General features: G+C 55.4%; 6 protein-coding genes across 6 annotated transcripts; 5 read left to right on the top strand and 1 right to left on the bottom strand.

Annotated features, from left to right (window-relative positions):
* Positions 1-6,981: 6,981 nt before the first annotated feature.
* C8A04DRAFT_15276 (uncharacterized protein) lies at positions 6,982-7,752 on the top strand (the record flags this gene model as incomplete). Its single annotated transcript, XM_062778423.1, has 2 exons — positions 6,982-7,415; positions 7,521-7,752. The coding sequence occupies 2 exons, from the start codon at positions 6,982-6,984 to the stop codon at positions 7,750-7,752; spliced, it is 666 nt and encodes a 221-aa protein (XP_062633440.1).
* Positions 7,753-8,079: 327 nt separating this feature from the next.
* Positions 8,080-9,222, bottom strand: C8A04DRAFT_15272 (uncharacterized protein; the record flags this gene model as incomplete). The annotated part of the gene is made up of 2 exons (XM_062778421.1): positions 8,080-8,901; positions 8,989-9,222. The coding sequence occupies 2 exons, from the start codon at positions 9,220-9,222 to the stop codon at positions 8,080-8,082; spliced, it is 1,056 nt and encodes a 351-aa protein (XP_062633439.1).
* An 845-nt stretch (positions 9,223-10,067) lies between these two features.
* C8A04DRAFT_40214 (adaptin N terminal region-domain-containing protein) lies at positions 10,068-13,491 on the top strand (the record flags this gene model as incomplete). Its single annotated transcript, XM_062784863.1, has 6 exons — positions 10,068-10,219; positions 10,387-10,408; positions 10,472-10,761; positions 10,824-11,158; positions 11,233-13,208; positions 13,309-13,491. The coding sequence occupies 6 exons, from the start codon at positions 10,068-10,070 to the stop codon at positions 13,489-13,491; spliced, it is 2,958 nt and encodes a 985-aa protein (XP_062633438.1).
* Positions 13,492-14,434: 943 nt separating this feature from the next.
* Positions 14,435-16,078, top strand: C8A04DRAFT_40213 (WD40-repeat-containing domain protein; the record flags this gene model as incomplete). The annotated part of the gene is made up of 4 exons (XM_062784862.1): positions 14,435-14,650; positions 14,727-15,658; positions 15,719-15,901; positions 16,036-16,078. The coding sequence occupies 4 exons, from the start codon at positions 14,435-14,437 to the stop codon at positions 16,076-16,078; spliced, it is 1,374 nt and encodes a 457-aa protein (XP_062633437.1).
* Positions 16,079-20,194: 4,116 nt separating this feature from the next.
* Positions 20,195-22,384, top strand: C8A04DRAFT_32422 (uncharacterized protein; the record flags this gene model as incomplete). The annotated part of the gene is made up of 2 exons (XM_062782094.1): positions 20,195-21,986; positions 22,044-22,384. 2 exons carry the CDS (start codon positions 20,195-20,197, stop codon positions 22,382-22,384), a joined length of 2,133 nt encoding a protein of 710 aa, XP_062633436.1.
* Positions 22,385-24,322: 1,938 nt separating this feature from the next.
* C8A04DRAFT_40211 (tryptophan synthase beta subunit-like PLP-dependent enzyme) lies at positions 24,323-26,253 on the top strand (the record flags this gene model as incomplete). The annotated part of the gene is made up of 4 exons (XM_062784861.1): positions 24,323-24,412; positions 24,549-25,127; positions 25,195-25,918; positions 25,991-26,253. The coding sequence occupies 4 exons, from the start codon at positions 24,323-24,325 to the stop codon at positions 26,251-26,253; spliced, it is 1,656 nt and encodes a 551-aa protein (XP_062633435.1).
* Between the last annotated feature and the right edge of the window lie 136 nt (positions 26,254-26,389).

Genomic DNA, 26,389 nt, shown 5'->3' with positions numbered 1-26,389 from the left:
TACGGACGCACAAGAGCTATAATCGATCTGCTCTACCCTGCATGTGCCCGTTTCGCATCTGAACCAGTCGGAAAGAGGTGGCTGCGTTTCACGGTGAAGAAAAAGGGGGGAGACGGGAGAGAAAACAAGAAAAAAGAAGAGAAAAAAAAGGAAAAAGACTTAGTGGACCGGTTCGTCTGTCTCGCCTCGCTGTGTCAAACCCACCGGCAGCTGCCCTGCATGGACGGACAGATGCAGTCGGCCTGCATTCCACTCTGCATCATCGCCAAGCCCTTCAATGCCACCAAGTCCGGTGGCATTCCGCCGTGCATCAATGTCGGTCCCAACAACACGGAGACGAGAAACAAGAGAAGAAGGCGATGCGCCGTGCTCGGGTGCATCCACCATCACGCCCCACCCCATCCCATCCTCGCATTTGCCTCCGTCCTTTCATCCCAGCCCGAGCATGAGGGACTACACTAATGCACGCCTAAATTGAAAACCATCAGCTGGGTCGAGCGAGTGCGCAATCGAATCGGAGACTCCCCCGAGGTCCATGCAACTCCACTTCTGTCGACGCAGGAGGAGTGGGTTTTCGCGAGCGCCTGAACTCGTGCGGGCGCTCCCAATGCTGTGGTCCTGGGACTGGCGACGGGCAAACGGGGATTTCGTTCCTGGCTAACAAATTCGCCTCCCCCCTTGAGCCCCTGCTGAAGTGCGACTCTGGCAAGTCCGGTAACGATGGAGAAAGGGTCCCGTTGTATCCACACCGGGGAACGACCGCCGGGCGGAGTCAAAGGACCATTAGGGGTTGGGCACTCTCGTAAAGTTCGTCGAGATGGGTTTAGCTGAAGAATTTGGAATAAGGGAGGGTCCACCGAAATGTTTTCTAGCTCCTGCGTGTCTTGGCCATGGTTTCCGGCCGGCCGGACCATATGAGCTGACGGCCCGAGTAGTTGAGCCGAGTGTACACTGGCGGGGCGGGCGACGAAACCCGGAAGCCTTTCAGCACCGATCTTTCCATCTTGCTTCGATCCGTGGGCCTCGACCGCGACCTACGAGATGCAGGTTCTTTCATCCTGCGACTACGAACGTTAGTTATGTGGGGACGATATTAGCGAGGTGGGAAACAGTGAAACGGGGGCTTCGACTCGGGTATGGCATTGCGTGCATTAACTACCAGTTTCCCGGAGTTATTATGAAAGAACTTGTCTCTGAACTCCTCAGCCGAATGTGACGCGAGCGCGCTCTTTTCGGCATTACGACATCTCATCTGACTTCTCGGCTCATGGGTTTGACGAAGGCAATAAACTTTGAATGCCGCTCCGTACACTACATGCTGTTGTATTGAAGCCCGCAACATGAGGTACTCAATGTGTGGGTGATGGGTGTTGTTTTCCGCGCTTAGGTTCATTTGTTAGAATCTAGGGCATTTCTTAGCGAGTTCAACTTTTTTTGTGACGGTTCTAAGCAGATGACACTAACTACCTTCGTACAGTACGCAGTACCTACACTACGGACGCAGCAGAGGAAGGTGCGAAGGTGTCTTGCCCTGCTTGCTTCAATGACCTTATCCCCTGCTCCACTCCCCCGAAACCAGGACGCCCTGGCGAATTCCTCAGGTTCCCCATTCCCAACGCAACCTTTCTAGGGGTCTGCTATCACGATCCGCGCGTTTAGGCCCCCGCGTCCATCAATCGTGAATGACGGGACGGGAAGTCTTTGACGCTGAAATTTGTTCTTCTTCATTCTGCGGTCACGCTGCACTGCCACTGCGGCGCGTGTGCTAATTTCGACCGAGCGGTTGCGTTGCACCCGTGCCGCGGTGCGCAGCGTACCGCGCGCCTGCGGAAGCAAACAGGGGTGGTCAGATGATGATGACTTTTCAGGAGCGTACCTTTGTCTGCCCTGAAGAGACTGAAGCTGTACGAATACCATGCACGTTTTGTGTGTTATAGCCAGCGTTGCCAATAGGGTTGGGGGCTTACTGTGACTGTGTCGAAGGACGATTCCACGTTTTCTTACCGAGCATCTCACCACATGGCGTCCCCGTTCATCCCATCTCCCGTTTCGAAACAGCCGTGACAGCGTGGGGTGTGTGTGGGTGGATACCGAGTCGGTTGAGTGGAGTGCAAGGAACACCTTTCACTCCTCCGTTTCAGCATGGTAATGGTCCCTGCCTGAGTGATGAGAGACCTCCATGATAATTGTTGTAATAATTCACGGACAGGGTGTAAACGAGAAACTCTCGCTTCTAGCTTTACTTTCGAGCCCACGGGAACGGGAGAAGAACCACTCGTCATTTTAGACAATTGCGCTTCTTCTTCCTGCCGCTTTTTTACGCTACGCTAGCGCACTGATCTTCTGCCTCAGCGATCACTCGGCCGCACATTTGGCACACTTCTGACCGATCAGCACTGTGAAAAGACCCACTTTAACTCTACCCCAGCGCCCAGGCCGCGGAGCGCTCCCGGTGGGATGGCAACGAACAGGTCGGTTGCAGATGGTCGCAGGTCGAACAGGCCCTCGCTTGTTGAGGCCGTCAGGGCGACCCCCATGTTGTCTCCGTCCACCCATCCCCAAGCGGTTCGTACGATAGATGTATCTTTGCGAATTTTGCACCCCCATGCTCTACCCGCTCGCCCCCCAAGGAAGGGGTGTGTGTGATTTGGGATTTGGTCACGGCGTGATGGTGGCTGCGCCATCAGCTTCTCCTCGGGATTTGGATTTGATTTGGCGTTGGTGTTTCTTTGAGCGAGTGAGCACGCGGGACCAGCCTCCAGGCAGGACAAATCCTGCATTTCCCATGGTCCGCTTAGATTTCGTTCTAGAAACCCCACTTTCTTCCATCGAGTTTCCTCTTTTAGATCCGAATCCCCGTTCGGTTCGCACGGTTCAGGGGAAGCAAGGGGTCAGACGCAGGAACCAAACGCTGCTCCGTTTTCCCGCTTTTGGTCAGTTGCATGGCCTGGTGCTTTCTTGTCCCAGAGATCTGGCTCAGACCCATCCGATTTTCGTTTTTTCTACAAAACTCGGTTCGGAGATGAGACACGTCCTTTTTGTCCGCCTGCAAGGGTTTCTTCTTTCGCCCCTTGGCAATGAGGGAAAACAACCCATTGTGGCAAGCAAAAAGAAAGACAATAACGCAGGTTTTAACTAACAGGTCGAGAAGGGAAACAAGGAAATACCTGACCTGGTGATGATTTTCTGTTGGCAACACGAAGGAGATGTACAGCTGTAGTTTACGAATAACCTACGTATAACCCACCGCCTACAACATCACAGGAAATCAAAACGTAACAGCGGGATCCTCCGTTCCACGTGCCCACCAATGTCTAAGTTTCGATACGGACTGCGGCGCGACAACACCCCCACAACCATCACCAATGTTTTAACACATCCCAATCTTCCACTCCACGCCTTCTCGTAACGTCTGTCCCCACCGCTCCCGCACCTCCCACGTTTTTTCTCGGAGGGAATGAACCCACAGAATCAGAGACCGCCCACCGAAACTCGTCAATGGATCAACCGCAGGGGCGGGTCCAGCCTTCGATGTCTCCCATCTACACTACTTATGTGGGACGACGTGTGCACTTGGCGGTCAAGTGTGGTGTACACTTAGAGTACACGATGTCCCGAGGGACAGATCTGGCGCTTCTGCCCAACTTCCCCCTTTTCCTATCTGTTTCCTATGCGAGTTAGTTAACGGCGGTAGTTAGATGACGATATTTATGCACCCGTTTTCAAGAACGCTCTCCTCATGGCTCGTGCATACCCCGCGGGCCAACTCGATCTGGGTGGGTTCAAGGGTGGATTCACAGGCGAGGAACAGTGATTGAGCGACACAGGGTTTGTGACCTCTGGCTCCCTAACACAAAACCCGGGGGAACGGGATCGGTTAACTAGTGCAGTTTGTGTGTTATATTGGTAGTTCGTTGGGATATGCGGCAGACCGGTCTGGGTGAAACCGACGAGTGCCCGATGAAGATGAAGAAGTGGATTCGGTGGTGAACAAGGAGAGAAGCTAATGAGAGATCAAGTCAAGTGAGGTGGGTTTTGTGGCGAGCTCACCTCTGCGCCGGCCACGAGGTCTGAGCGGAATCGACAATCGGAATTTAGTTAACGTTCGAGATGCCACGAGGGAATGCCGCCGCCGGGCTCGCCCGATCCCGCTATCTTTCATGGAGTCGCCCTGCAGTGATTATGGGGTCCGGCGGATTCCAGTTAGGGTCTCCACCAACAACAACAGCAACAACACATGCAGTTTTGAGTTCAGCCCCGATGGAAGTATCTTGGGCCATGCCATATTCCTAAACAATACGCACCGATAGACAGTTACCGTCGTGTATGCTGCTTTACACTCGGAAGGTGGGTAGCAACGTTTGGTGTACTTGCAACATAACCACAATTTCACAACAAGAAGGCCGTGTTATCCGTACTGGTGGCCCTAACCGAGTTCCGTTAGACTCCGTTATTACGGTAGGGCGACCCGTGAAAACAGCAAGGCTAGGCTCGCCGGTTCAGCTTGCACGGATTCACTACCAGCGTTAGTACCATTAGCGTGAACTAACACGGCGCGGTCGGTGCGACTTGTGTTTTCGGTGAAGGAAGATCAGGGTCTGTGTGATGGGAAATGGAGGGGCCAGCTTTTTTGAAGGGGGGCAACCGCCTAGTGGAAGATGGGAAACTACATTAGTTCACTCATGACTGCCTTTCTCCGCGGTGCTTGTATGCTTTTCTGACGGTCGAATCCGGACTGCGGGATTTTGCGCATCTCTCTCGGTGAAGCCTTCTACAACACAGGTAGGCATGCACGTGAGTGCGATGGAAAGGCTCCCAATGACCCTTCAGACTGGCAAAACCCCCACGCATGAACCCTGATGGCTGCGCCTTTCGGACCTGACCGCGCGGGTGGACGGGCGTGAATAAGCTGGGGAACGCTTGCATGAACTTGTCATGACGGTAGTGGCGGTCGGCGCTGGCTTGATGCTGACACCGGGTGGCTTTTTTCTCGCTCTCTTCTCTTGTTCCTTTGTTCCCCCACTAGACCGTCCCCCGCCTAGTCGCCCTGCACCGAATTCCGTTTTGGGCTGCAATCAATCAAGTCAGGCTCTCGGTCTCTCAGACATTCAACGAATAGGTGAGGCGGTCTAAAACGGAAATCGGAATAAGACGGGGAAACGCTAACTCCTGAACCGTTAGTCAATGATCTGAAGCAGCCACACAGCCATCTTTCTCAACAGTCCTGAGTGGGAAATCGCCACACGGCGAAATCCGCCTGGTTTGGGTCGCGCTAGCTGAGGTTAACACATCGAGATCTGCAACTTGTCGTTGCTCACTCACGAAGTGCCGTTTCCTAACTGAAAGCGAGGCTAGCGGCACCGAAAACCAAGAGGATTACCAGCGCGAAGGACCCGTGGGAATGGATGCGACCGATCCGATTTTTGAAGGGGTTTAGCTCCGGGGGTAGTGGGAAGGGAAGTCTCGGCGACTAGACAGGGACCGGGTCGTGATGAAGACCTTGGACAGAGTTTTCCATCGACTTCGTTCTGCCTTGAGTCGTGTTTCTCGCTTTCTTTCCCCGGATACGGTACCAGAACCCAGGGGAAGGGAAAGGGAGGTGTGATCGCCGATTTTTGTTGTTGTCAAGTTAGTTATCGACTGGCGTTGTGGGGCGAGGCGCCCTGAGACCCGTTCGTGCGGGTTCCTCGACGGCTTCTTCATGTTTAGTGCCGGGTTGTGTACCAGAGATTTGTCAAAACCCTGGTATGACTTTGCTCAGAAGTCACTGATCTTCAGCTAGAGTTCAACAACTTGGCTCCGTTTTGACATTCCCGGCATCGATGCCTGAGCGATCATCTGATGGGTCTCTACTGGTAACGTTATGAGAGAAGACTCGGTGCTGAGCGACGATGGGTGAGGGTTTGGCGGACGGTTTGGGTACGGCAGTTATCTCTTACTAGTAGACAAGGCAGTTTAGTACATCGATATCATGAAGGATGACAACAGGTTCCTTTCGTCCGCTCGGGAAGCTGATAGACCCCTAGGCGAATCAGCAACGAAGGTTATGAAGTCAGTGCGATAGAGGAGTTTGAAACCGGAGAGACTGAAAACACAGGTAGTTTCTGGTCAGAACTGGTCAACTTGTGTGGTGACCCCTAAGTATATAGACGTTGTCAAACACGGATGTGTTTGAATCGCCGAACTGACTAGGAGTCATGACGCAGCCTAACCTATGTCCCCAACGACATGATACCGACTATTCTGCATATGCGTAATGCACGGGAAATCACGATGTTAGGCAGTGACTTTTATGGAAGTGAAGATGGAAAAGAATCGCTTTAAAATGTAGGCTGGAATCCCCTTTCGAGTGTGACTGGGACACCGAGGTGTGTAAGTCGAGTTCGGGAATAGAATATTCTAGGGGGCGAGACGGTATTCAAGAGTTGGAAGTCACCAGTCTAATCCCATGTGCTCTTACCACGATTCAGGCCAAATCCCGCCCTCATATTCTGAAGTACCCGACCCGGAGCCCAAAGACCGAGACACCGGAGCGGGCTTCCGTACTTCACGGCAGCCGGTCCGGAAGTGGGGCCGAGCAGCCCCCACAGGGAGCTCCAGCGCAATGCGGGGCTGAGCCAGCTGCTTGCCTTGGAGCAACGTCAACCTCGCATTGTTTCCTTGCGCTCCCCAAATCAAGAACCCAACCTCCACCGACACACGACAACAAGCCATCAGGCGGGACGCAACGCACCGCCGAAAAGCCGACTCTGCTTCCAAGACTGCGAACGACGAGTTTGTTTTTTGACGACAATTGAGGGTAACCCAATCCCGAGGTGCAAGCCCAACAACGATCCCCAAACCCCGCCATTCCATCCCGACCCTCGCTCAACGCTTGAACCCCGATCCTCGAAGCCGCAAACGGCCTCCATAAACTCACCTAACCACTCATAAGAAAACCTTCCCATAAAATAGAAGCAGGAGAAACCACAAACCGCCACTATGTCCATCATCCGCGAGCACACCCAAGCCACGCTGTCCGACGCCTGGCGCACGATCGACATCGACGCGCTCGACCCGGACTCGCCCGCCAACTTCGACACCGCGACCCTGCACACCGCGCTACCCGACATATCCGAAGCCGACGTCCGCCAGCTAACCGCACAGGTGCGCCAGCTGCTGCGCGGCGGCGACGCTGAGGGTGCCCTGCGTGGGTGTCTCGAGACGCCGGTGTACGCGACGAACACGGGGACGCCCGCGGCTGTGGCGGCGGCAGCGGAGAATGGGAGTGGGAATGAGTTGGCCCGGGAGGCGGCGCTGCAGACTGTGGTCGAGGTGTTGCAGAGTATTAAGGCGAGCGAGATGACGCCGATGTTGCAGCGGATTTATGGGAGTCCGGGTGGGAGTGAGTGCTTGGATGTGTTGATGAAGTATCTGTGAGTCTCTCGCCTTTCTTCATGATTCTTGTTACTGTTGTGATTTAGCCCTGAGAGATCGGGACAAAGTGACTGAGACTAACACACGCCTTTTCTGTGCTCCAGATACAAAGGTATGGCCGCAACATCCGCCTCGGCCGGCGGTAGCGGCCCACGCACGCCCACACGCATGACCCCGCAGCCAACCGGCTTCAGCCAGATCGGCCCCCGCCCGGGCGCTGCCACCGAGTCGACGGGTGCCGCGATGAGTGTACTGCTCAGCTGGCACGAGAAGGTGGTGGAGGTCGCGGGGCTTGGGTGCATTGGTCGGGTCATGACTGACTGGAGGAGGGTGTAGAAAGGAGAGGGAAGAAAAGGATGATGGAGAGGATGAAGGGGGGATGATCATGGCGTTTCGGGGCAGGAGAGGAAAATCATAGGCTTCGAGGGTGATGTTCCGTTTGGCGTCGGGGACAGAGTTCACGCCGTTCATAGGCGCTCATAGACATGATATGGCGTCCGCTATCTGCGAGCGAAGCTATTTGACTGCGACTTCCGTCTAAATGGTTTGGTATCATGATGTTGGTACTTGATTTCTCGTCATATCAGACGCAGCGGGTAGCCAATTCGCGGCGTCCTGCCCCTGGCTGCGCTGAGGAGGTTTGTCTTTTATCACGGGGCCACCCTACTTCTGCTCTAGGATATCCTTCAGATTCACACCCCCGCTGCCCCTCTTCAACGGCTTCGGCTGGTCTGCGCCCTCCTTCCACCCAATCATGTGGATAATTCGAAACGTCGCAGGCAGACTGCCGTCCTCGTTCCCATGCAACGCCCGGTAAATCCCCTCATTCGCCAGCAACACATCCCTTCCAATGGCCCCCATCTCCCGTCCCAGCACCGCGTTCCCCTCTCCCATCGCCTGCAGGTCCTGCATCAGCGCAAACGTGTCCGGGTAGTCCACCACAATATCCTCCACATCGACCGTCAGCATCTGGAAACCAGCTTTCCCCAGCAGGCCACCAACATCCCGCACATCCGCCAACGGCGACACGTGCGGCCCAATACCACCGCGCCGTTCCTGCTCTGCCAGCTGCAGCGACGTGCGCAGCTCGAATAGGGTATCACCGCCTAGCATGGCGCCGATAAAGGGGCTGTCGGGCTTGAGAATGCTGTTGATTTGCGCGAGCACGCCTGGCAGGTCGTTGATCCAGTGCAGCGAGAGACTACTGAGAACCATGTCGAAGGTGTTGGGGGCGAAAGGGAGAGATTCTTCGTCGGGGAGGACTTGGCGGGTCAGCTTGAGCTGGGTGTTGAAGGGGAGTTCGGCGTCGCGGAAGAGAAGCCCCGCGGACGAGTCCGCTGCGATGAGCTCCCCGATCTTGTTTGACAAGGGGGGTGAGGTGGGCGTGGCCGGGTCGGGGTCGGGGTTCTCGCGGGTGAGGGCCCGGGCGATGTTGCAGGAGTTGGCGCCGAGGTCGAGTACGTGGGGGAACTGGCGTTTGATATCCTGGGAACGAAGAGAGGGAGATGTTAGAAGAGGGGTACTTTGGTTAGGGGCCGATGAGGGCTTCAATTGAGAGACTAGGGGGCGTACTAATAACCGCTCGCACACGCGCATAGCTACTTCATCTTTGAGATAATCGGCCTGCCGGCCCAGCTCGGGATTGGCTGCTGCCCGCTCCTTCTGGTGCCATTTTGTTCGGCTGTTGAAGACTTTGAAAACGGCCCCTCCTGGAGCTTGGAAGGCGTAGCTTCGTCGCGCGCAAGGCGATCCTGTGATTGTTTGTAGACTCTGCGGCCGACAGGCTCGGGGCAGGTTCAGCCGCATTCTCGAGTCGTTCGCAGGCAGTGGCCTGGCATATCTGCTCGAGGAGAGGGAGGTGTTAAAAATTCCCGTGATGTCACGAAGCCACAAATTGTAACTAACGAGGGACAAGCCACAGCAGAGGGAAGATGTGGGGAAGCTCTTGGGGGTGAGCAGCAGCAAACCTTGCCTCTTTGGGCGACGGGCTAAACCAAAAACACGCTAAAACCTCTCTGATTGAACTCTGCAGCACCTTGCACGGCCCATGCGGGGGTCGCTTCCAGCTCGGTTCGGGATGCGGCAGCGAATGCGACAGCCCAATGCTCACTCCATATTTTGTGGACAGACTGGACCCTCGGGCGGTCCGTTCCACACCAGCAAGACCCCCTGAACCGCATCGTCGTCGCCACGGGTTTGTCACGGCGGGCTTTGCTGCGTGCAACTTTTCGACTCGCGATTTTGCCGCCTTGTCTCTCACGAACGCGCAACGCGTTGTCGACCACGGCCCACATATCGAGAAGGAAATGCCGGCGGCAGCGGACATTCCCCCGACTCGGTGATTCTCGCAACGCGCCACTGGAGACGAAAGAACACGGCCCGGTGCTCCCGATCGGACGGTCCTTCTCTTTCTCGGCTTCGCCGCACCTCAAATCGACAAACCCGATGCTCCGACCTTCCCGACGATGATGATGAACGATTTTTGAGAGCTTGGTATCCCGTCGTCTGGCCGAATTTGCGAGATTGACTAAAACCGACCACAACGACGGAGGAGGAGGATTAGGTTGGGTTGGAATAAATCTGGGAAAGGGGAACCTTGACCACGCGATCGCACAATCGGTGAGACGAGCCTGAGCAGGCTAGCCTTCAAAATGTCGTCTGGGGGGCCTACCAGCTTCCTGGGCCGGTCCAGCAGCAGCAATGCGAACATGCGAGGCCTGGTCCAGTTTATTGCCGATCTAAGAAATGCTCGCGCCCGAGAACTAGAGGAAAAGCGCATCAACAAGGAGCTTGCGAATATCCGGTGAGTTTATTGGGTTCTCTTCGGGCATTGGTTTGAACATGGTGCTGATTCAGTGCGCATAGGCAAAAATTCAAAGGTTCGACTCACCTTGTGACCACGGCATGCCCATCTACAATAGGGGAACAGGAAACGGAGCATGCTGACAGCTGAACAGACGGAAACTTGAGCGGATATCACAAGAAGAAATATGTGTGCAAGGTTGGTGTGGACCACGACTCTGGGGTGAGGGAACATGATCTGACCCTGCGATAGCTATTATACATTTACATCCTAGGATGGAATGTCGACTTCGGACACCTCGAGGCCGTTAACCTCATCTCGGCCACTAAGTACTCGGAGAAACAGATTGGCTACCTCGCCATGACGCTGTTTCTGCACGAGAAACACGAGCTTCTGCATTTGGTAGTCAACAGTATCCGAAAAGATCTCTTGGACCACAACGAGCTATTCAACTGTCTCGCGCTCCATGCCATTGCCAACGTGGGAGGGCGGGAGATGGGTGAGGCTTTGAGCTCAGAGGTCCACAGGCTACTAATCTCACCGTGAGTGTGGCACCGGGTCATTAGTACGGGTTTTCGCGCGGGAGTTGCTAACTAGAGGACAGGACCTCCAAGGCGTTTGTGAAGAAGAAGGCGGCACTTACTATGCTTCGCCTGTACAGGAAACACTCGGGCATCGTCCAGCCGCAATGGGCGGAAAGAATAATACACTTAATGGACGACGTCGACCTCGGCGTCGGGTTGTCGGTGACATCACTGGTCATGGCTTTGGCACAGGACAATCCGGACCAATACAAGGGGGCATACGCCAAGGCTGCCGGCCGACTGAAGCGCGTCATCATTGATGGCGAGTATGCGCCGGACTATCTGTACTACAAGGTTCCCTGCCCCTGGATCCAGGTGAAGCTGATGAGGCTGCTGCAATATTTCCCACCTTCAGGTGCGTTCCCGCCGAGTCTCTTTCCGGATTTATTACCCGGTTCAGGCCACATCGAGATATCTAACGGTATGCAGAGGACAGCCATGTCCGTGGGATGATCCGGGAATCCCTCCAAAAGACCTTGGACCTTGCGCTAGAGACGAACAAGAATGTGCAGCAAAACAATGCACAAAACGCGGTGCTGTTCGAGGCTATTAACCTCATCATCCACCTCGATACGGAACACAACCTGATGAAGCAGATCTCGTCGAGGCTCGGCAAGTTCATCCAGTCACGGGAAACTAATGTGCGCTACTTGGGTCTCGAGGCCATGACCCACTTGGCTGCGCGGGCCGAAACGCTTGATCCGATCAAGCAGCACCAGGAGGTCATCATCGGCTCACTTAAGGACAGGGACATCAGCGTCCGGCGGAAAGGCCTGGACCTGCTGTACAGCATGTGCGATTCGTCGAACGCCAGGGTCGTCGTCGGGGAGCTGCTGCACTACTTACAAAACGCAGATTTCGCGATTCGGGAAGAGATGGTGCTGAAGATTGCCATTCTGACTGAAAAATACGCCACCGACGTGCAGTGGTATGTCGACATTTCCCTCCGCCTGATCGCGATGGCGGGTGATCACGTCAGCGACGAGGTGTGGCAACGAGTGATCCAGATCATCTCCAACAACGAGGAGCTTCAGGTTTATGCGGCCCAGAACATCCTCCAGTATTGCAAGCAGGACCACTGCCACGAGACACTGGTTAAGATCGGCGCCTACATTCTCGGCGAGTTCGGCCATTTGATTGCCGAGGAGAGGGGCTGCAGCCCGATCGAGCAGTTCCTGGCGCTGCAGAACAAGCTACCGGCGTGCGGACCAACCACACGTGCCATGATTCTGTCCTGCTTTGTCAAATACGTGAACCTGTTCCCGGAGATCAAGCCGCAGCTCGTCCATGTCTTCAGCGTCTACAGCCACACACTCGACCCAGAACTCCAACAGCGAGCGTGTGAGTATCTCACGCTGGCAAGCCTGCCCACGGACGACCTGCTGCGCACTGTCTGCGACGAGATGCCGCCGTTCCCGGAGCGTGAGTCGGCACTGCTTTCTCGTCTGCATCAAAAGCACGGGGGAACGAGTGACAAGCGGACGTGGGTGGTGGGTGGCAAGGACGCTAATGCCGATGCGACCGAGCTTATCATGGCAAAACAGGGGGGGCTCAAGCGGACGTTTACCGTGAACAACAACGGGGCAGTCAACGGCGGTTCTGCCACCTCGGGGGCTAACGGCAGCGGCTCGGCGGCCAACGACCTCATGGGCCTCGACATGAACAACCTCGGCCCTGCCGAAGCTAAGGCGATCAAGCCGCCTAACCTTGCCAGCGCAGCTCATCTTTCGCCCAACTGGGAGCGCGGCTTCAACCGGTTGCTGCTCCGAGCCGACGGCGTGCTTTACGAGGACGGCCAGCTGCAGGTGGGCGTGCGGTCCGAGTACCGCGGCCAAATGGCGTGTTTGATCCTCTACTTCACCAACAAAACGCCCGCGCTCATCTCCTCCTTCACCACCACGCTCGACCTCGACCCGGCCGAGAAGGCACACCTCACCTGGGATGTCAAGGGCCTACCCGACACGACGATCGCCCAGGGCGCGCAGGCCCAGCAGGTCATCATGTTCGAGGCGAAGAAGGTGTTCGAGAAGAGCCCGACCATCCGTATCAGCTACCTGGCCGGGGCCTTGCAGGCGCTCACGCTGAAACTGCCGGTGACGGTGCACAAGTTTATGGACTCGGCTGAGCTATCGGCGGAGGACTTCTTCAAGCGGTGGAAGCAGATCGGCGGCGCGCCGCGGGAGGCGCAGGAGATCTTTGGGCTGGCGGGCGGGAGCCGGGCGCGGGATAATGGGAGGGAGATCACTGAAGGGTTTGTCCGGCAGGTTGTGGAAGGGTTTAGGTGGGGGCTGTTGAATGGTGTGGACCCTAACGGGAAGAACTTTGTCGGTGCTAGTGTTGTGCACACGTCGGAGGGCGGCAAGTATGGGTGCCTGCTGCGGTTGGAGCCGAACTATCAGACTCAGGTGTGTTTTACTTCTTTCATTTTAAACCCCGGCCCTCAAACCCGAACTGCCTCTTCTACTCTCATAACATTCGCACTAACACTTACCCCTCCCGCCACAGATGATCCGCCTCACGATCCGCGCAACCGATGACGCGCTACCCCCGCTCTTACTCAAGATGATGCAGGAACGGTTGGCACGCGGGGTGTCAACGCTGCCTTTGGAGCGTGGTCACGGGCAGCCGACCGTTAGTGAGATCTCGGACTCGTTTCGGAGTATCATGGTGACGACGAGTAGTCGGTGAGTGAAGCGTGGGTTGGAGGAGTTGGAGGAGTTGGTGGTGAGGTTGCGAAGGACTGCCGGGGTGGTAATGTGGACAGGGTAAAAGGAAATGGCACATACATAGGTACTTTACATACATACCCGGCTTTGGTTGTCGGGGGCGCCGCGCTGGAGCTGGGGTGGTGTCCATGGTATCTAGTCATGTATCGTGTATGGGAATATTCTTGACTGGATGTTCGTACATACGTAGCTGTAATGGATGCGGTCTTTCAAGTTTGACACGCGAGTGTGTGTAGGCATTGAGTGAATCTAATGTGTCGAAGGGGATGTTGCGCTGTTGTCAGGTTTCTAGTTGGGTTCTTTGTATTTCATGCTTGAACTTGCAGTCGATCCTCGCCCGTTTGCCGCCCTTTTCGTCTGTATGTGTATTTGTTTGTTTATTTGCGTTTCTACTTATCTAAACCTTCTAATAACTTTTCCAATGTAGTGTATTTATAAGTACGGCTTGAAGACACACAGACCGGTCCATCAAGACCCGTGGATGTCAAGTGGGGATGGCGCGTGCCACAGCCCCACAGTGACGATCAGCTGGCCCAAGCTCTCCGGAGCTCTGTGCGGCTGTGCCTTCAACAGCAGGCAGAGCTCCCTGTGTTCCTCCTCCACCCAACCACAACTTTCTGTGTTCGACAAGGCTCGGCTTTCGGGAAGGCTCACGGCTGTTAACGGTCTCTCACCACCCTCAGTCTTCCATACACTCGACATCGACAAGCACCTTTTATTCGACTTCTCCCCCCACCGATCTTATCGCTTCATACCGCTCTAGGCTCTCACTCGCTCAGGCTAAACGGAGTACCACCACACGCCGACCCCGCAGCTCCTCGTACCGTCCCCCGTCAAGTCAACACTAAAGTCGCCATCTAATCGCATCGGGTTGCATCGGTCGCACCGATTGCCGCAACACAACCATGTCGGGCAGCCAGCTCAACTTCGTTACCTTCAACCAGGACCACAGCTGCCTGGCGGTCGCAACCACCAAGGGCTTCCAAATCTTCCACACCGACCCGTTCAACAAGATCTTTAACAGCGATGAGGGGAATATCACCAGCGTCGAGATGCTGTTCTCGACCTCGTTGGTTGCCCTGGTCCGGTCACCACGGCATTTGGTTGTGCAGAACACGAAGGTAGGTTTGAGCGGGGGAACCAACCTTGCTTCCTTCTTCTGTTCAGTTCTGCTAACGTTTACTTGTTTGTCCGCAGCGCGGCTCCGTGATCTGCGAGCTCACGTTTCCCACCGCCGTGCTCGCCGTCCGGCTGAACAGGAGGCGGATGGCTGTGGTGCTCGAGCAGGAGATCTACGTCTACGACATCGGCAACATGAGCTTGCTGCACACCATCGCGACATCGCCGAACCCAAACGCCATCTTCGCGCTGTCGCCCTCGTCGGAACGGTCCTATATGGCCTACCCCCTACCAAAACCGCGCGAGGACCAGGGCGGCGCCCGGCCTGCTCACGCGCCACCTCCATCGGTCTTCGTACCGCCGACATCCGGGGAAGTTATTATCTACGACACGATAGTTGGGAAAGCCGTTAATGTCATCGAAGCCCACCGGTCGCCGTTGTGCTGTGTCGCCCTGAACAGCGATGGCACGAGGGTGGCCACCGCCTCCGAGACCGGCACGATTGTACGGGTCTTTTCTGTCCCAGATGGCCAGAAATTGTATCAGTTCCGTCGCGGCACCATCCCGTCGACGATCTACCACATGTCGTTCAACCTCAGCTCTACCCTCCTCTGCGTCTCTTCCACGACCGAAACCGTCCACATCTTCCGCCTCGTTACTCCACAACACGCTAACGCCGCGGGGAGTTCGCTGGCTGAGACAGATGCGACAGGGAACCCCCGGACTAACCGCTGGTCGCGGTCCATGAGCATCGACAGCGGCGAGTACTCCCCCAGCAGTAATTCTGGCTCGTCGCCTCGCGGCGGCGACACTTTCGACTCGTCCGGGCCCAGCAGCAACAACGGTGCCTCTGCGACTAGGCGTCAAAGCGGCACCTTTGGCAACATACTCCGGCGCTCGTCCCAGCTCGTCGGCCGCAGCGTGGCCGGCGCTGTCGGGTCTTATCTCCCACAGTCGTTGACTGAGATGTGGGAACCCCAACGTGACTTTGCGAGCGTCAAAATCCCCAAGTCGGCAATAAACAACACATCCTCGGGCAACAGTGGGAACGGCGCTGCTGGTGGTGGTAGTGGAGGAGGTGCTGGCGCGGGTGGGACACTCATCGGAGGTGCTGCGGCTGGGCCCTTGCGCAGTGTCGTGGCGATGTCGAGTAATTCGCCGCACATCATGGTGGTCACGAGCAATGGCGGGTTCTTTGTCTACAACATTGACCTGCATAACGGCGGCGAAGGGGTTCTCGTGCGGCAGTATACGTAAGTTATTTTGAACCGCGACCCCTTTTCGTTTCTTTCTCTCTAACCTGTTAAACCCCTTCTTGTTCTTGCGTCCTGGTGCGCCTTATCGAACTATGCTAACCCGCATCGCTGTTTTCCCCCGTCGTGTACAGTGTACTCGACACCAAGATAGATTCTTCGTTCTACGGCTCTTAGTGGTGCCCCAACAACGTTCCTGGAGGAGAGGACGACGACGACGACGACGACTTCGACTCGTTGGTGTTCAGCGAATATTTTTACGTGGGCCGGTCCGAGGCGTTTAAGGACGCCGAAGAAGACACCGAGCTGGAAGAGCCGGAAGAGCCGGAAGAGCCACCGGACCCGCTCACGACCTCGGTGTATTTTGATTGTCCCGAGCGGCAGTGAGATGAGTTGGGCCGTGCATGCTCATGCTGATGGCGGTGACGATGAGCTTGAGGAGTTGGGGCTGAGAAGTGGGCAGTTTGTTGTTGCCGCCACCCTTGATGCTCTTACTACCGCTGCTATTCCTTAGCCCTGAGGATATCGGGGCGGATCGCCCAGCTACCTGGGTGTGGGACACCACGTTTTCCTGCCCAAGTCCACGGCCGTTGAAGAAAGGCGTTTGTCTAGGGTTGGTTGGCGAAGAAGGTGGGGACCGGTGACGGGGTAGCCTGGGATGTTGTCATGTTTGATACTCCAGGTCGCTTGCGCAACGGGGCCCGGCTAACCCGAACAGGTGAGGATTACCAAGTCTGCTCTCCTATTTCTTCCTATGGCACAACCTGCATTTATATATTTTTCATTTTTAGGTTTGGAAACTTTGGAGTTTACTAGGAGTTGAGGATGGAGGTTGCAGGGGATTCATAGGGTTTCGACTTTTTCTGCTTTCTTTACCCAAGAGACAGGGACACACATAGCGTTTTGGAGTTGGATGGACTGGGGAAGCGATTATTGTTTTGTTCTGTTTTACCTTATATGTGTTTCCTGGATGGTGTTGACGGCCGGATGTCTTTTGTTTGTTGATATCCGAGGTGGAGGGGGCGCGAGTGATTACGCTTCTGTTGCCTTTGTTCTGGAAGAGGGCGGGGCGGTGCTAATGGAAGATTTCTGGCTGACACTGACTGAGTGAGTATGGAGAGAGGGTGGTACGAGTAGGAAGTGTGCCAAGAGCTACTTAAAAGAGAAGGGAGGGAGGTGCGTATCAACAATGGCTTCCGGATACGCTTCCGGATTACGTGCTGTGCTGTTTGCACAATGGGGAATAGTTTAACACAACAACAAAGCGACTGGTGCTGTCGGCCTGCCGTGGGCCACAGCAGCATGCCGTCGAAGTCACAGCAATACAGAGTAATATCAGCTTTTACTGGTTCCTTAAGCTTTATGTTTGTGAGACGCAGCAAGTGTGATTGATCTGGATATATCGTTTGGGGCCGTGGTCTCGCTCGCCCTATGGGAAAGAAACGATAGGATGCCGGCCCCAACCAGATGGTTGCGAGGTGATTCGCTGCGGCGCGAGAATATACTGAACAGCACCAGCCAACGGATCTGTATAGGAACCTCGATAACCGGGTTGCAAGCTGCAAAACTTTAGTCGGGGGCCCTTCTCCGGCAAAGATACCGCTTAAAGAGAGGTTGAAGAACGTTCTGGTAAGCTTGTTACTTAGAGAAGCCAAAGAGAAAGAAGAAAACAAGGGTCAAGGAAAGTACAATGGTAACAAAGGAGAGTGGTATCGTCATTGTTTCTTTTACATGTCTACGTATATATTCATGTATTAATTCACAAATTTCGCCCCCATGCCACATCAGCCCAAATTGAGGTTGTCCCACGAGACTTTGTGGCGGGGAAACGCAACTGGTAACCCGAACTTCGACACCCTACACCCTAACCCTCGACCTCTACATCAACCCCCTTTTTTGTGAACCTTTCACGATCCGTCCCACCCTCCGGCCCGATTACACAACCAAGAAACATTCATTATGGCCCTGCTCTCAGAAGAGAGAATGGAGAGCATCTTCTCACAACTCGTGGCCGAGGCAGAGTTCAGAAATAACGATTACTACTACTATTTATTACTCCTACTATTTCCACCACGTCCGGAACATCCAGAACAAGATTGATAAGATCGATGATGGCGGTGACGGCTGCGGCGGCCGCCGCAGGCTCATGCTCATCTCTGGCCAAGATTACCCTAGTCCCGTAGCACCGTCCGTTGAATGGCGCTCCCTGCGATACCACTTCCCGGATGCCTCGTTCGACGATAACGACGACGACGACGACGTTAAAGAAAATATACCTTATTTCTAAACGGTCTTACGGTCGACTCGGCTTTGCAAAACGATCACTAGTGCCTTGTTCCTTCCTCAAATAGTCTTTAATGTCAGAATATTTCGAGTTGAGAATGGTCACTCGGCCAGGACAATGGCCCCCCTGGCCGAAACATACTAAGGAGAAGATTTATTTGCTCTGTAGATGGCACGTGATCCTCTTGAAGTATTAGAACCATCCGAGGGCTATTTTACGAGATAAAGTACTAAGTAGGGGGAGCATTTTGAAAATACCGACGTCGTGGAATTTGCACATATCATAGGAAGATCAGCCCACCAAGATCCATTGTTTTGTGATAAAAGGTCATTGCAGGGCGCAAATGTATGCTTGAACGTTGTGCATTTATAATGGATCTTGCCAAACCGTCCATCGGACTGACTGTATGGAAGCTCGGCAATGTACGCAAAAATAGATTGCCCGCATCTGAAGTCAATGTGAAGTGCAACTGTAGTGGAGTGTACAGTACCCCGGTTGTCCATTGGCCCCTTCCTCCGTCAAAAGGTGCCCACCCAGCATGGTGGTATGGCGGGGACAGTGGGCCATTGGCTTGTCCCATGCTGGGGCAGGCGCGGGGCAACGCGGGAGGTGGGTCTGCCTTGTCCCAGAAACAGCATGACTGGCCAATGGTGTGTGGGTGCCCGGCACCATCTGTGTCGTGAGTGGCAGGCGCGAAATCAATGGGCACTGTGAGCTCATCCTCGCTCACGGCTGGAAGCTCGACTTGCTTGAGGGAGGGAAGGAAGGCGCCGCTGTGTTTGGATCCTGTTCTTTTTGGTGTTGTTTCTGATTCTAGGGAAGTGACGAGGCATATCCGTGATTTTGCAGCCCACATTCTCAGTTTTCACCCTGGGGCCCAAGGGCCGGGGGAATTGGTGTCTGAGACATTGACAGACATTGAAATTTCCGACTTGGATTTGTTCTCATCCGCTTCCCACTTATCAGCAGTTAACCATCAATGGATCCGAAGCTGTGGTTCTGTCACCTCGTTGAGTGGAGCAGACCCCAAAAGCCCTCCGGGATCTGGGCCCTTCAAAGAACAAGTGCAAGCGATTAGCATCGCGACTAAGCCGCAGACTGCGGGGCCGAGAACCTTAGCCCAAGAAAATGGCCACCTTCAAGCCGACGATCACTCGCGACGATCGCATTGATCAAACTGGCACTGCTTGACCGGCCGGGTTCTCCAACCGACTCGGCTTCGCTGTGTTTCCCCCCCCCCCAGCTCCCGACCGTTGCGAACGTCAAAAATCTGTTGTTTTCCGCATCTCATCTCGTCTACTCTGAATTGGTAGATGCGAGACGCAAGAAGATATCGGCCACCCACCCATACCTCGCCATCGCCAAAGCTAGGGATTGTTTTCGCGTCCTTCACACGGGTACTGACTGACGCCATTGCTGTTCCACGGCTGTCTTATCAACCCTCCAGCCGCCCGGCAAGCAGAGTTGCTGCAGTGTTGCACTGTGCGCGGCGACTGTGGTTTGGGGACTGGGGCTGACTGGCCCAAGTCAATTCGATCCTTGCTTGCCTTTAAAACAGGGATCATCGATAAGGCTGCCCGGCTCCCCCTCACTCCTCAACTCCAACGCTTCCGGGGCGACCAGCACGCTTTCTCCTCTTTCCTCCATCGCCGGCTAGGTTTCTCAGCTCATCGCTTCGATTCGACGGCCCCTTTTCCCTCGGGATATCTTCAACAGACAGACCCAAGCCGTACACTCATTGGCATTGCCTTGTCTTTGTCCCCCAGACGACTCATTCCGACGACTCATCAGCCCCGATAGCCTAAGGTGTATTTCGAGAGGGCGTGATCCTCCCTTGGGAATATATTTATCCCAACTCTTCATCCTTCTCCGGTCTCTGGCCCAAAGTTCACGGGCCTCTCTTGAAGAGCTTCGGCCTGGGCTGCGTGTCACCCTTACCCATCGATGCTAGTCCGTCCCACGCCGTGAACAGCGACGTCACGCCGCTCTTCCCTTACGCTACCGTCGCCATGACGACAATTGCCCTTTCCCGGCCCGTGGCACCACATCGCCCGTCCTCCCTCACCACTTCGACCATCACACTTGATACCCACACGGCACAATGCCCGGCCCCCATCCCCAATAAGCACATCCCCGTATGCCCCCCGGGGCCCATCCCCCAAGCTGAGCCAAGCACGCCGCCGCCGTCGCCGGGCAAGGAAGACGAGCAGCTCACCCGGTCGCTACTGTACCCGGCCGACAGGTACTCGCACGAGGAGAGAAACACGCTCCGCTTGTACGAACTGGCTGCCGACGAAGTAGCGGCGGCCCTGGACCACATCGCCCGCCAACCGCTCCCGGATCCCACTCAGGTGTTCCCCTGGTTCCACGGTCTGCACCCGTCTAACGCGATCCAGCAGTCGTTCTTCATGGCCCGGAAACGCGCCTTGCGAAGGACCCCGCCCTGTCTCCGCGGCATTGCTGTGGTGAAAGCCGACGGCGACCTCAGCGTCGCCCGGCTGAAGGGTGCCATCGCTCCCGAGGAGTTCCTGCAGCGCGGTGGGATCGCCCCCGAGTTCCTCGATATTGACCCCAAGGACGGCTTCTCGGTGCGCAACTTCCAGATCCAGGCGGCCAAGTCGGCCATGACCTCGGACATTATCGTGTATGGAGAGGACGCGGCGACGGTGCGCAAGCTGGGCTGGGACATCGCAGCCGCCCAGCAGCGGTGGCGTAACGGCCACAAACTCATGCAGCACTACATCCCCCACTACAACACCTTTTTTTGTGTAGCCCCCTTCCGCGAGTTCGAAGAGAAGCACCCGGATATCGTGGCGGTCGGGTCAGCGGGCACCCTCACGGGCCACGTGCTGGATTTCTTCCACCAAGAGCGCCGCGAGATGTACGACATGACTCAGGCATCGGAGATCTCGCACAATGTCTGGCTCGGTCCGACGCCGGACTCCGGGTCGGAAGAGGAGCAGGCCTACGACGTCCTGATCGAGTGCAGCGACCACGGCCGGCTGAACGAGGCCGCACTGCAGGCCATCGCTAATGCGCCCGATGACGAGACTAAGCAGTACCATCTCGATTTCCCGTCCTCCGGCAGCATTCTAGCGCCGACTTGGTCCCATGCCGAAGCGGACGGCATCCTGGAGTCCTGCAAATGGCTGCACCATCTTGCCCACGGCACCCGTCCTCCCCATCCCACTCCAAGTCCAGATACCGACGGCGATACCCCAATGGCCACTACTGCAGACACCACTTCACCGCACTCACGCCCCCGCCGGATTCTCCTGCACTGCAGCGACGGGTACACAGAAACCACCCTCCTCGCGGTCGCCTACCACGCCTTCGCCAGTGGCCTTCCCGCCCCAGTGGCCTGGCTTGACCTGCACACCACTCATGGGCGCAACCTCTTCGCCTACCCTTCTGACGTCGGCCTGCTCTCTGCCCTCGCCCCACGCCTCCTTCAGGAATCCCCAGCCCAGCATGGTCCCTCTCGAGCCCTACCCGCGAACCTCAAAGCCGAAGGCCAAGACGAACACGAAAATGAACCCCGTTGGTTCACAGGCTTCGACGGCTCCTTCCCCAGCCGCGTGCTCGAGTACATGTACCTCGGCAACCTGGGTCACGCGAACAACCCCGACCTGTTGCGGGCGCTTGGGATCGGGCAGATTTTGAGTGTGGGCGAGACAGCCATGTGGCGAGACGGGGAACTGGAAGCCTGGGGGCCCGACAATGTGTGTTGTGTGCAGGGGGTCCAGGATAATGGGATTGATTCATTGATGGAGGAGTTTGAGCGGTGTCTGGCTTTTATTGGTACGTTTACCCCCCTCTAACTCTCGAAGGCCCGTCCTAACATGGCTTACCCTCTAGACCGCGGCCGCCGTAACGGCACCGCGACGCTAGTGCACTGCCGCGTGGGTGTTTCGCGGTCTGCGACCATCTGCATCGCCGAGGTCATGCGGGCACGACAGTTGTCGCTGCCGCGTGCCTATTGCTTTGTGCGTGCGCGCCGGTTGAATGTGATCATTCAGCCACATTTGCGATTTGCGTATGAGTTGTTGAAGTGGGAGGAGATGTTGATGGGGGCCAAGGGCAGTGAGACAGATGGGGAGGCTGAGGGGAAATCGCCAGGCTCGGGCTTCAAAAGGGAGCTAGAGTGGGCGGATATTGCGCGCGAGATTGCGCTCATGAACAAGCCGTATGCCCGATGATCGTGGCAAGTATTGGCGCGCATGCTATCTAGCCCTTCAAAAGGGGGGAGCTCCTAGGCATCATCACCACGCACACCATACAGCGTACCGACAACACGCACCTCCGGACCGACGGCTTCGAGATCCAACACGATACAACACGAACGACTACGCATATGAGAGCGTAGATCAACGCACATTTGTGGCCGAATCCATTCGTGGTTGTTTCGTTCATCAAATCATCTAACTCTTTTACCATCTCTCCATCTCTTATCCCGGAATCTTGACGGCTTTCTATTTCATTTCTTTCCTTGGGAGCGGGACCTTTTTGTTGCGTTATGTTCGTTTAATATGTTGTATTGTTTTTTCTGCGTTTCATTTGGCTACTAACTACCTGGGCTGGAGGATACTGGAGATCTATAGGGACGATGATGTCTTTCGCGGCGACATCTATGGTATGGTGTGGTGTGGCACCCGGTATATGCGTAGGCCTCCCCAGGCTGGGCTTGAGGTACGATCCGGATGGGTTGACTTTTTCTTGGTTCTTTTTTTGGGGAAGGGGGTGGGCTATATTTTGGGTGCTACTTGAGCGAGTTTGTCGAATATGCTCGGGCGTTGGGAGGTGGATTGCTCTTTCGGTTCCTGGCATAGGAACTGGGCCAAGGGTTGCGAAATTATTCTCTCGTTTGTTGGCTTGTTTGGCTGCTTGAGGTTTTCTCAGCCCTTTTTTTCCCTTTCGTGATCAGCCTGTGGTCTTGCTTTGCTAGCTTGACAAGTCTTAGTGTTTTGGGGCATATCATTCTGGGATCTGACCTGTCCTGATCGTTGGGGCTTTACTCTAGTTTGACATCGTCATAAACAAACGAGGCAGAACACTGAAACGGGGCATTGTTTTGGGTAGCGGCAAAGCGAAAACGGAGGATACTCTTGTGATTTATTATTCGTAGTGGTTTTTGCTTGTTTCGAGCGATCAAAGTCAATAAATGATTTTTGGTTGGCCAGCTCTTACCATAGGGGTTGTTGTGTCTTGTATTTTTGTCTTGTTAGTCGACCTATTTATCCCCAGCCGTCGAGTTGCGATGTAACAGGTCTGAAAGTCTCCAATTCACCTCCTTCTAATACTATATCTATCGGTCTCCTTTTACTTTGGATTGCCCACTTCGACCCGGTTGATATAACGACAATAGGGAAACTCAATAATGATATGGAGAGAAAATATTCGCGGAATGATAAATGTACCTGGATCGCTGCCATGTTATTACTACCCTCCTATTGAGGCCCTCCAACTCTACACGTGTACTCTTCTATCCGGGGCCCGGCTAAGAGTTGATGGCCGGATATCTTCACAGGGAGTTCCTTGACGTTCGGTTTTCCGGCTAACCGGAGTTGTTCACCTTTGAATCTTCCACACCGCTGCGTCAATATGAATGGGACACGTTGGGTTATTCCGGACATTATCGGCCTCTTGCATTTGGCACTCACCGGGGTCCGAATACCCATCAATTGCGTGAATATCGAAAGGGGAAGGGAAAGACTCGGAGAAGAATAAAAATAAAACAACGCTTTCCCTCGACGGGGTTGAGGACCCCTCGTCTCCACTTCACCCCGGCAAGTACCCAGCGCGGGGCAAATCGATGCAGCAGCTTTTTGCGGCCCCGCTCGCCGAGCATCGGCGCCGTCCGCTGCGTTGAATCATTCAGCCTCTGCTACTTTTGCGACTCCGTTTCCTCGGTGACTCTTGTCTTTTCTTTTTCCCTCACCGTGTTCTCCCAAGGCTCTTTAAACCCTCACCTTGTTACCGGGGGTTCTTTGTGACCTGATCGTACTGTACGCTCTATCTGCTCGAGCAGTTGAGCTTTTTACGCAGGCTGCACCGATTGCGGCTACCGACGGTTTGACCCCTTACCGTCGACTCAACCGTTAACCAACTCAACGGTCAACATTCCCCCATTGTCCATCATGTCGAACGGCGTCCCTACGAACGGCGACTCGGCCGAGACGCACACCGCGTCACAACGCTATCTTAGCACCCGGGGCGAGGACACCGGTGTAGGTTTTAGCGTTTTACTCTAGCGATTTCCTCGGCCATTGGCTAGGCCAGGCCTTGCACATCATAGCTGGGGGAAAACCCATGAGGAAAAAAAATATAACTTTCAACTGACCCAATTGGCCTCCCGCTCTGTAGTTCTCCTTTGAAGAGGTCGTCCTCAAGGGCCTCGCCAACGACGGCGGTCTCTACATCCCCGAGCAGGTCCCTACCGCCGAGGGCTGGGAAACCTGGAAGGATCTCTCCTTTGTCGACCTGGCCTTCAACATCCTGTCGCTCTACATCTCCCCCGCCGAGATCCCCGCCGACGACCTCAAGGACATCATCCGCCGCAGCTATGCCACCTTCCGCGCCGACGACGTGACCCCGCTGGTCCACCTCCAGGACAACATCCACTTGCTCGAGCTCTTCCACGGGCCGACGTTTGCGTTTAAGGATGTTGCCTTGCAGTTCCTTGGGAATTTGTTCGAGTACTTTTTGGTGCGCCGGAACGAGGGCAAGACTGGACGGGACAGGTATCATCTCACGGTTGTTGGTGCGACGAGTGGTGATACCGGCTCGGCGGCTATCTATGGGCTGCGGGGGAAGAAGGATGTTTCCGTTTTCATGCTGCACCCCAAGGGCCGCGTGAGCCCCATCCAGGAACTCCAGATGACCACTGTGCTGGACCCCAATGTCCACAACCTGGCTGTGGAGGGCAATTTTGATAACTGCCAGGTGTGTTTTGGTTCAGTTGGCTGTTAATCAGTGACTCAAGATTTCATGCTGACAGGTTCTTTTGTAGGACATCGTAAAAGCCCTCTTCGCCGACCCCGAAATCAACAAGACGCACAAGCTCGGCGCCGTCAACTCCATCAACTGGGCTCGCATCCTGGCCCAAACCGTGTACTACTTCTACTCCTACTTCACTCTCGCCCGTCAGCAGGGCGACTCCTTTACCGTCGGCGACAAGGTCCGCTTCGCCGTGCCCTCAGGCAACTTCGGCGACATCCTGGCCGGCTACTTCGCCTTCCGCATGGGCCTGCCCGTCGATAAGCTCGTCATAGCCACCAACGAGAACGACATCCTCGACCGGTTCTGGAAAACCGGCCGGTACGAGAAAAAGCCTACCTACGGCCAAGCCGCACAAGGCGGCCTCCCCGCCGACGGCGTCAAGGCCCACGAAGATGGCGTCAAAGAAACCCTCTCTCCGGCCATGGACATCCTCGTATCCTCCAACTTTGAGCGTCTCCTCTGGTTCCTCGCCTACGAGTTCGCTTCTGACGCGGGTATGGACGACGAGTGGAACAAGAGGCAGGCCGGCCAGGAAGTCGCCGCCTGGCTGGGGGATCTCAAGACCAAAGGCGGGTTTGGCCCTGTCTACCGCGGCGTGCTGGACGCTGCGCGTCGGACGTTTGAGAGTGAGCGGGTCAGCGATCCGCAGACGATTGATACCATCCGCTCGGTCTACCAGGCTGTTGGGTACGTGCTGGATCCGCATACCGCGGTGGGCGTTGAGGCTGCGCGTCGTTCGACGGCGCGGCTGCAGGCTGAGCAAAAACAACCACAACAACCACAACAACAAACACAACCCCCACAAGACCAAGAACAACAAAATAAACCCCAAAGCACCCTCCCCATCATCTCCCTCTCCACAGCGCATCCCGCCAAGTTCGCCGGCGCCGTCACGCTTGCCCTGCAGGACGAGCCCGGGTTTGAGTTCGATGCCAAGGTGCTCCCGGCAGAGTTTGTCGGGCTGGAGCAGCGGGAGAAGCGCGTGCGGGATGTGGAGAATGCGTGGACTGCTGTGCGGGAGGTGGTGAGGAAGGAGGTGGAGGTTGAGTTGGCTAGTAAGGAGTATTAAGAGGGGAGAGAGATGTTAAGACCGGGTTGGTTATATCAACTGTTATCTCACGGTTTCGGAAGTGTTTATTTTTCTTGTTTAGTTCTATTTTCATGAATTCTTTCCCTTTTTTATATCAAGAGAACAATCGAATTTT

The sequence above is a fragment of the Dichotomopilus funicola genome (genome assembly GCF_033296635.1).
Source record: "Dichotomopilus funicola strain CBS 141.50 unplaced genomic scaffold C8A04scaffold_88, whole genome shotgun sequence".
Classification (NCBI taxonomy): Eukaryota; Fungi; Ascomycota; class Sordariomycetes; order Sordariales; family Chaetomiaceae; genus Dichotomopilus; species Dichotomopilus funicola.
The sequence above is the reverse complement of the archived record's forward strand: the minus strand, read 5'-3'. Positions and strand labels throughout refer to the sequence as shown.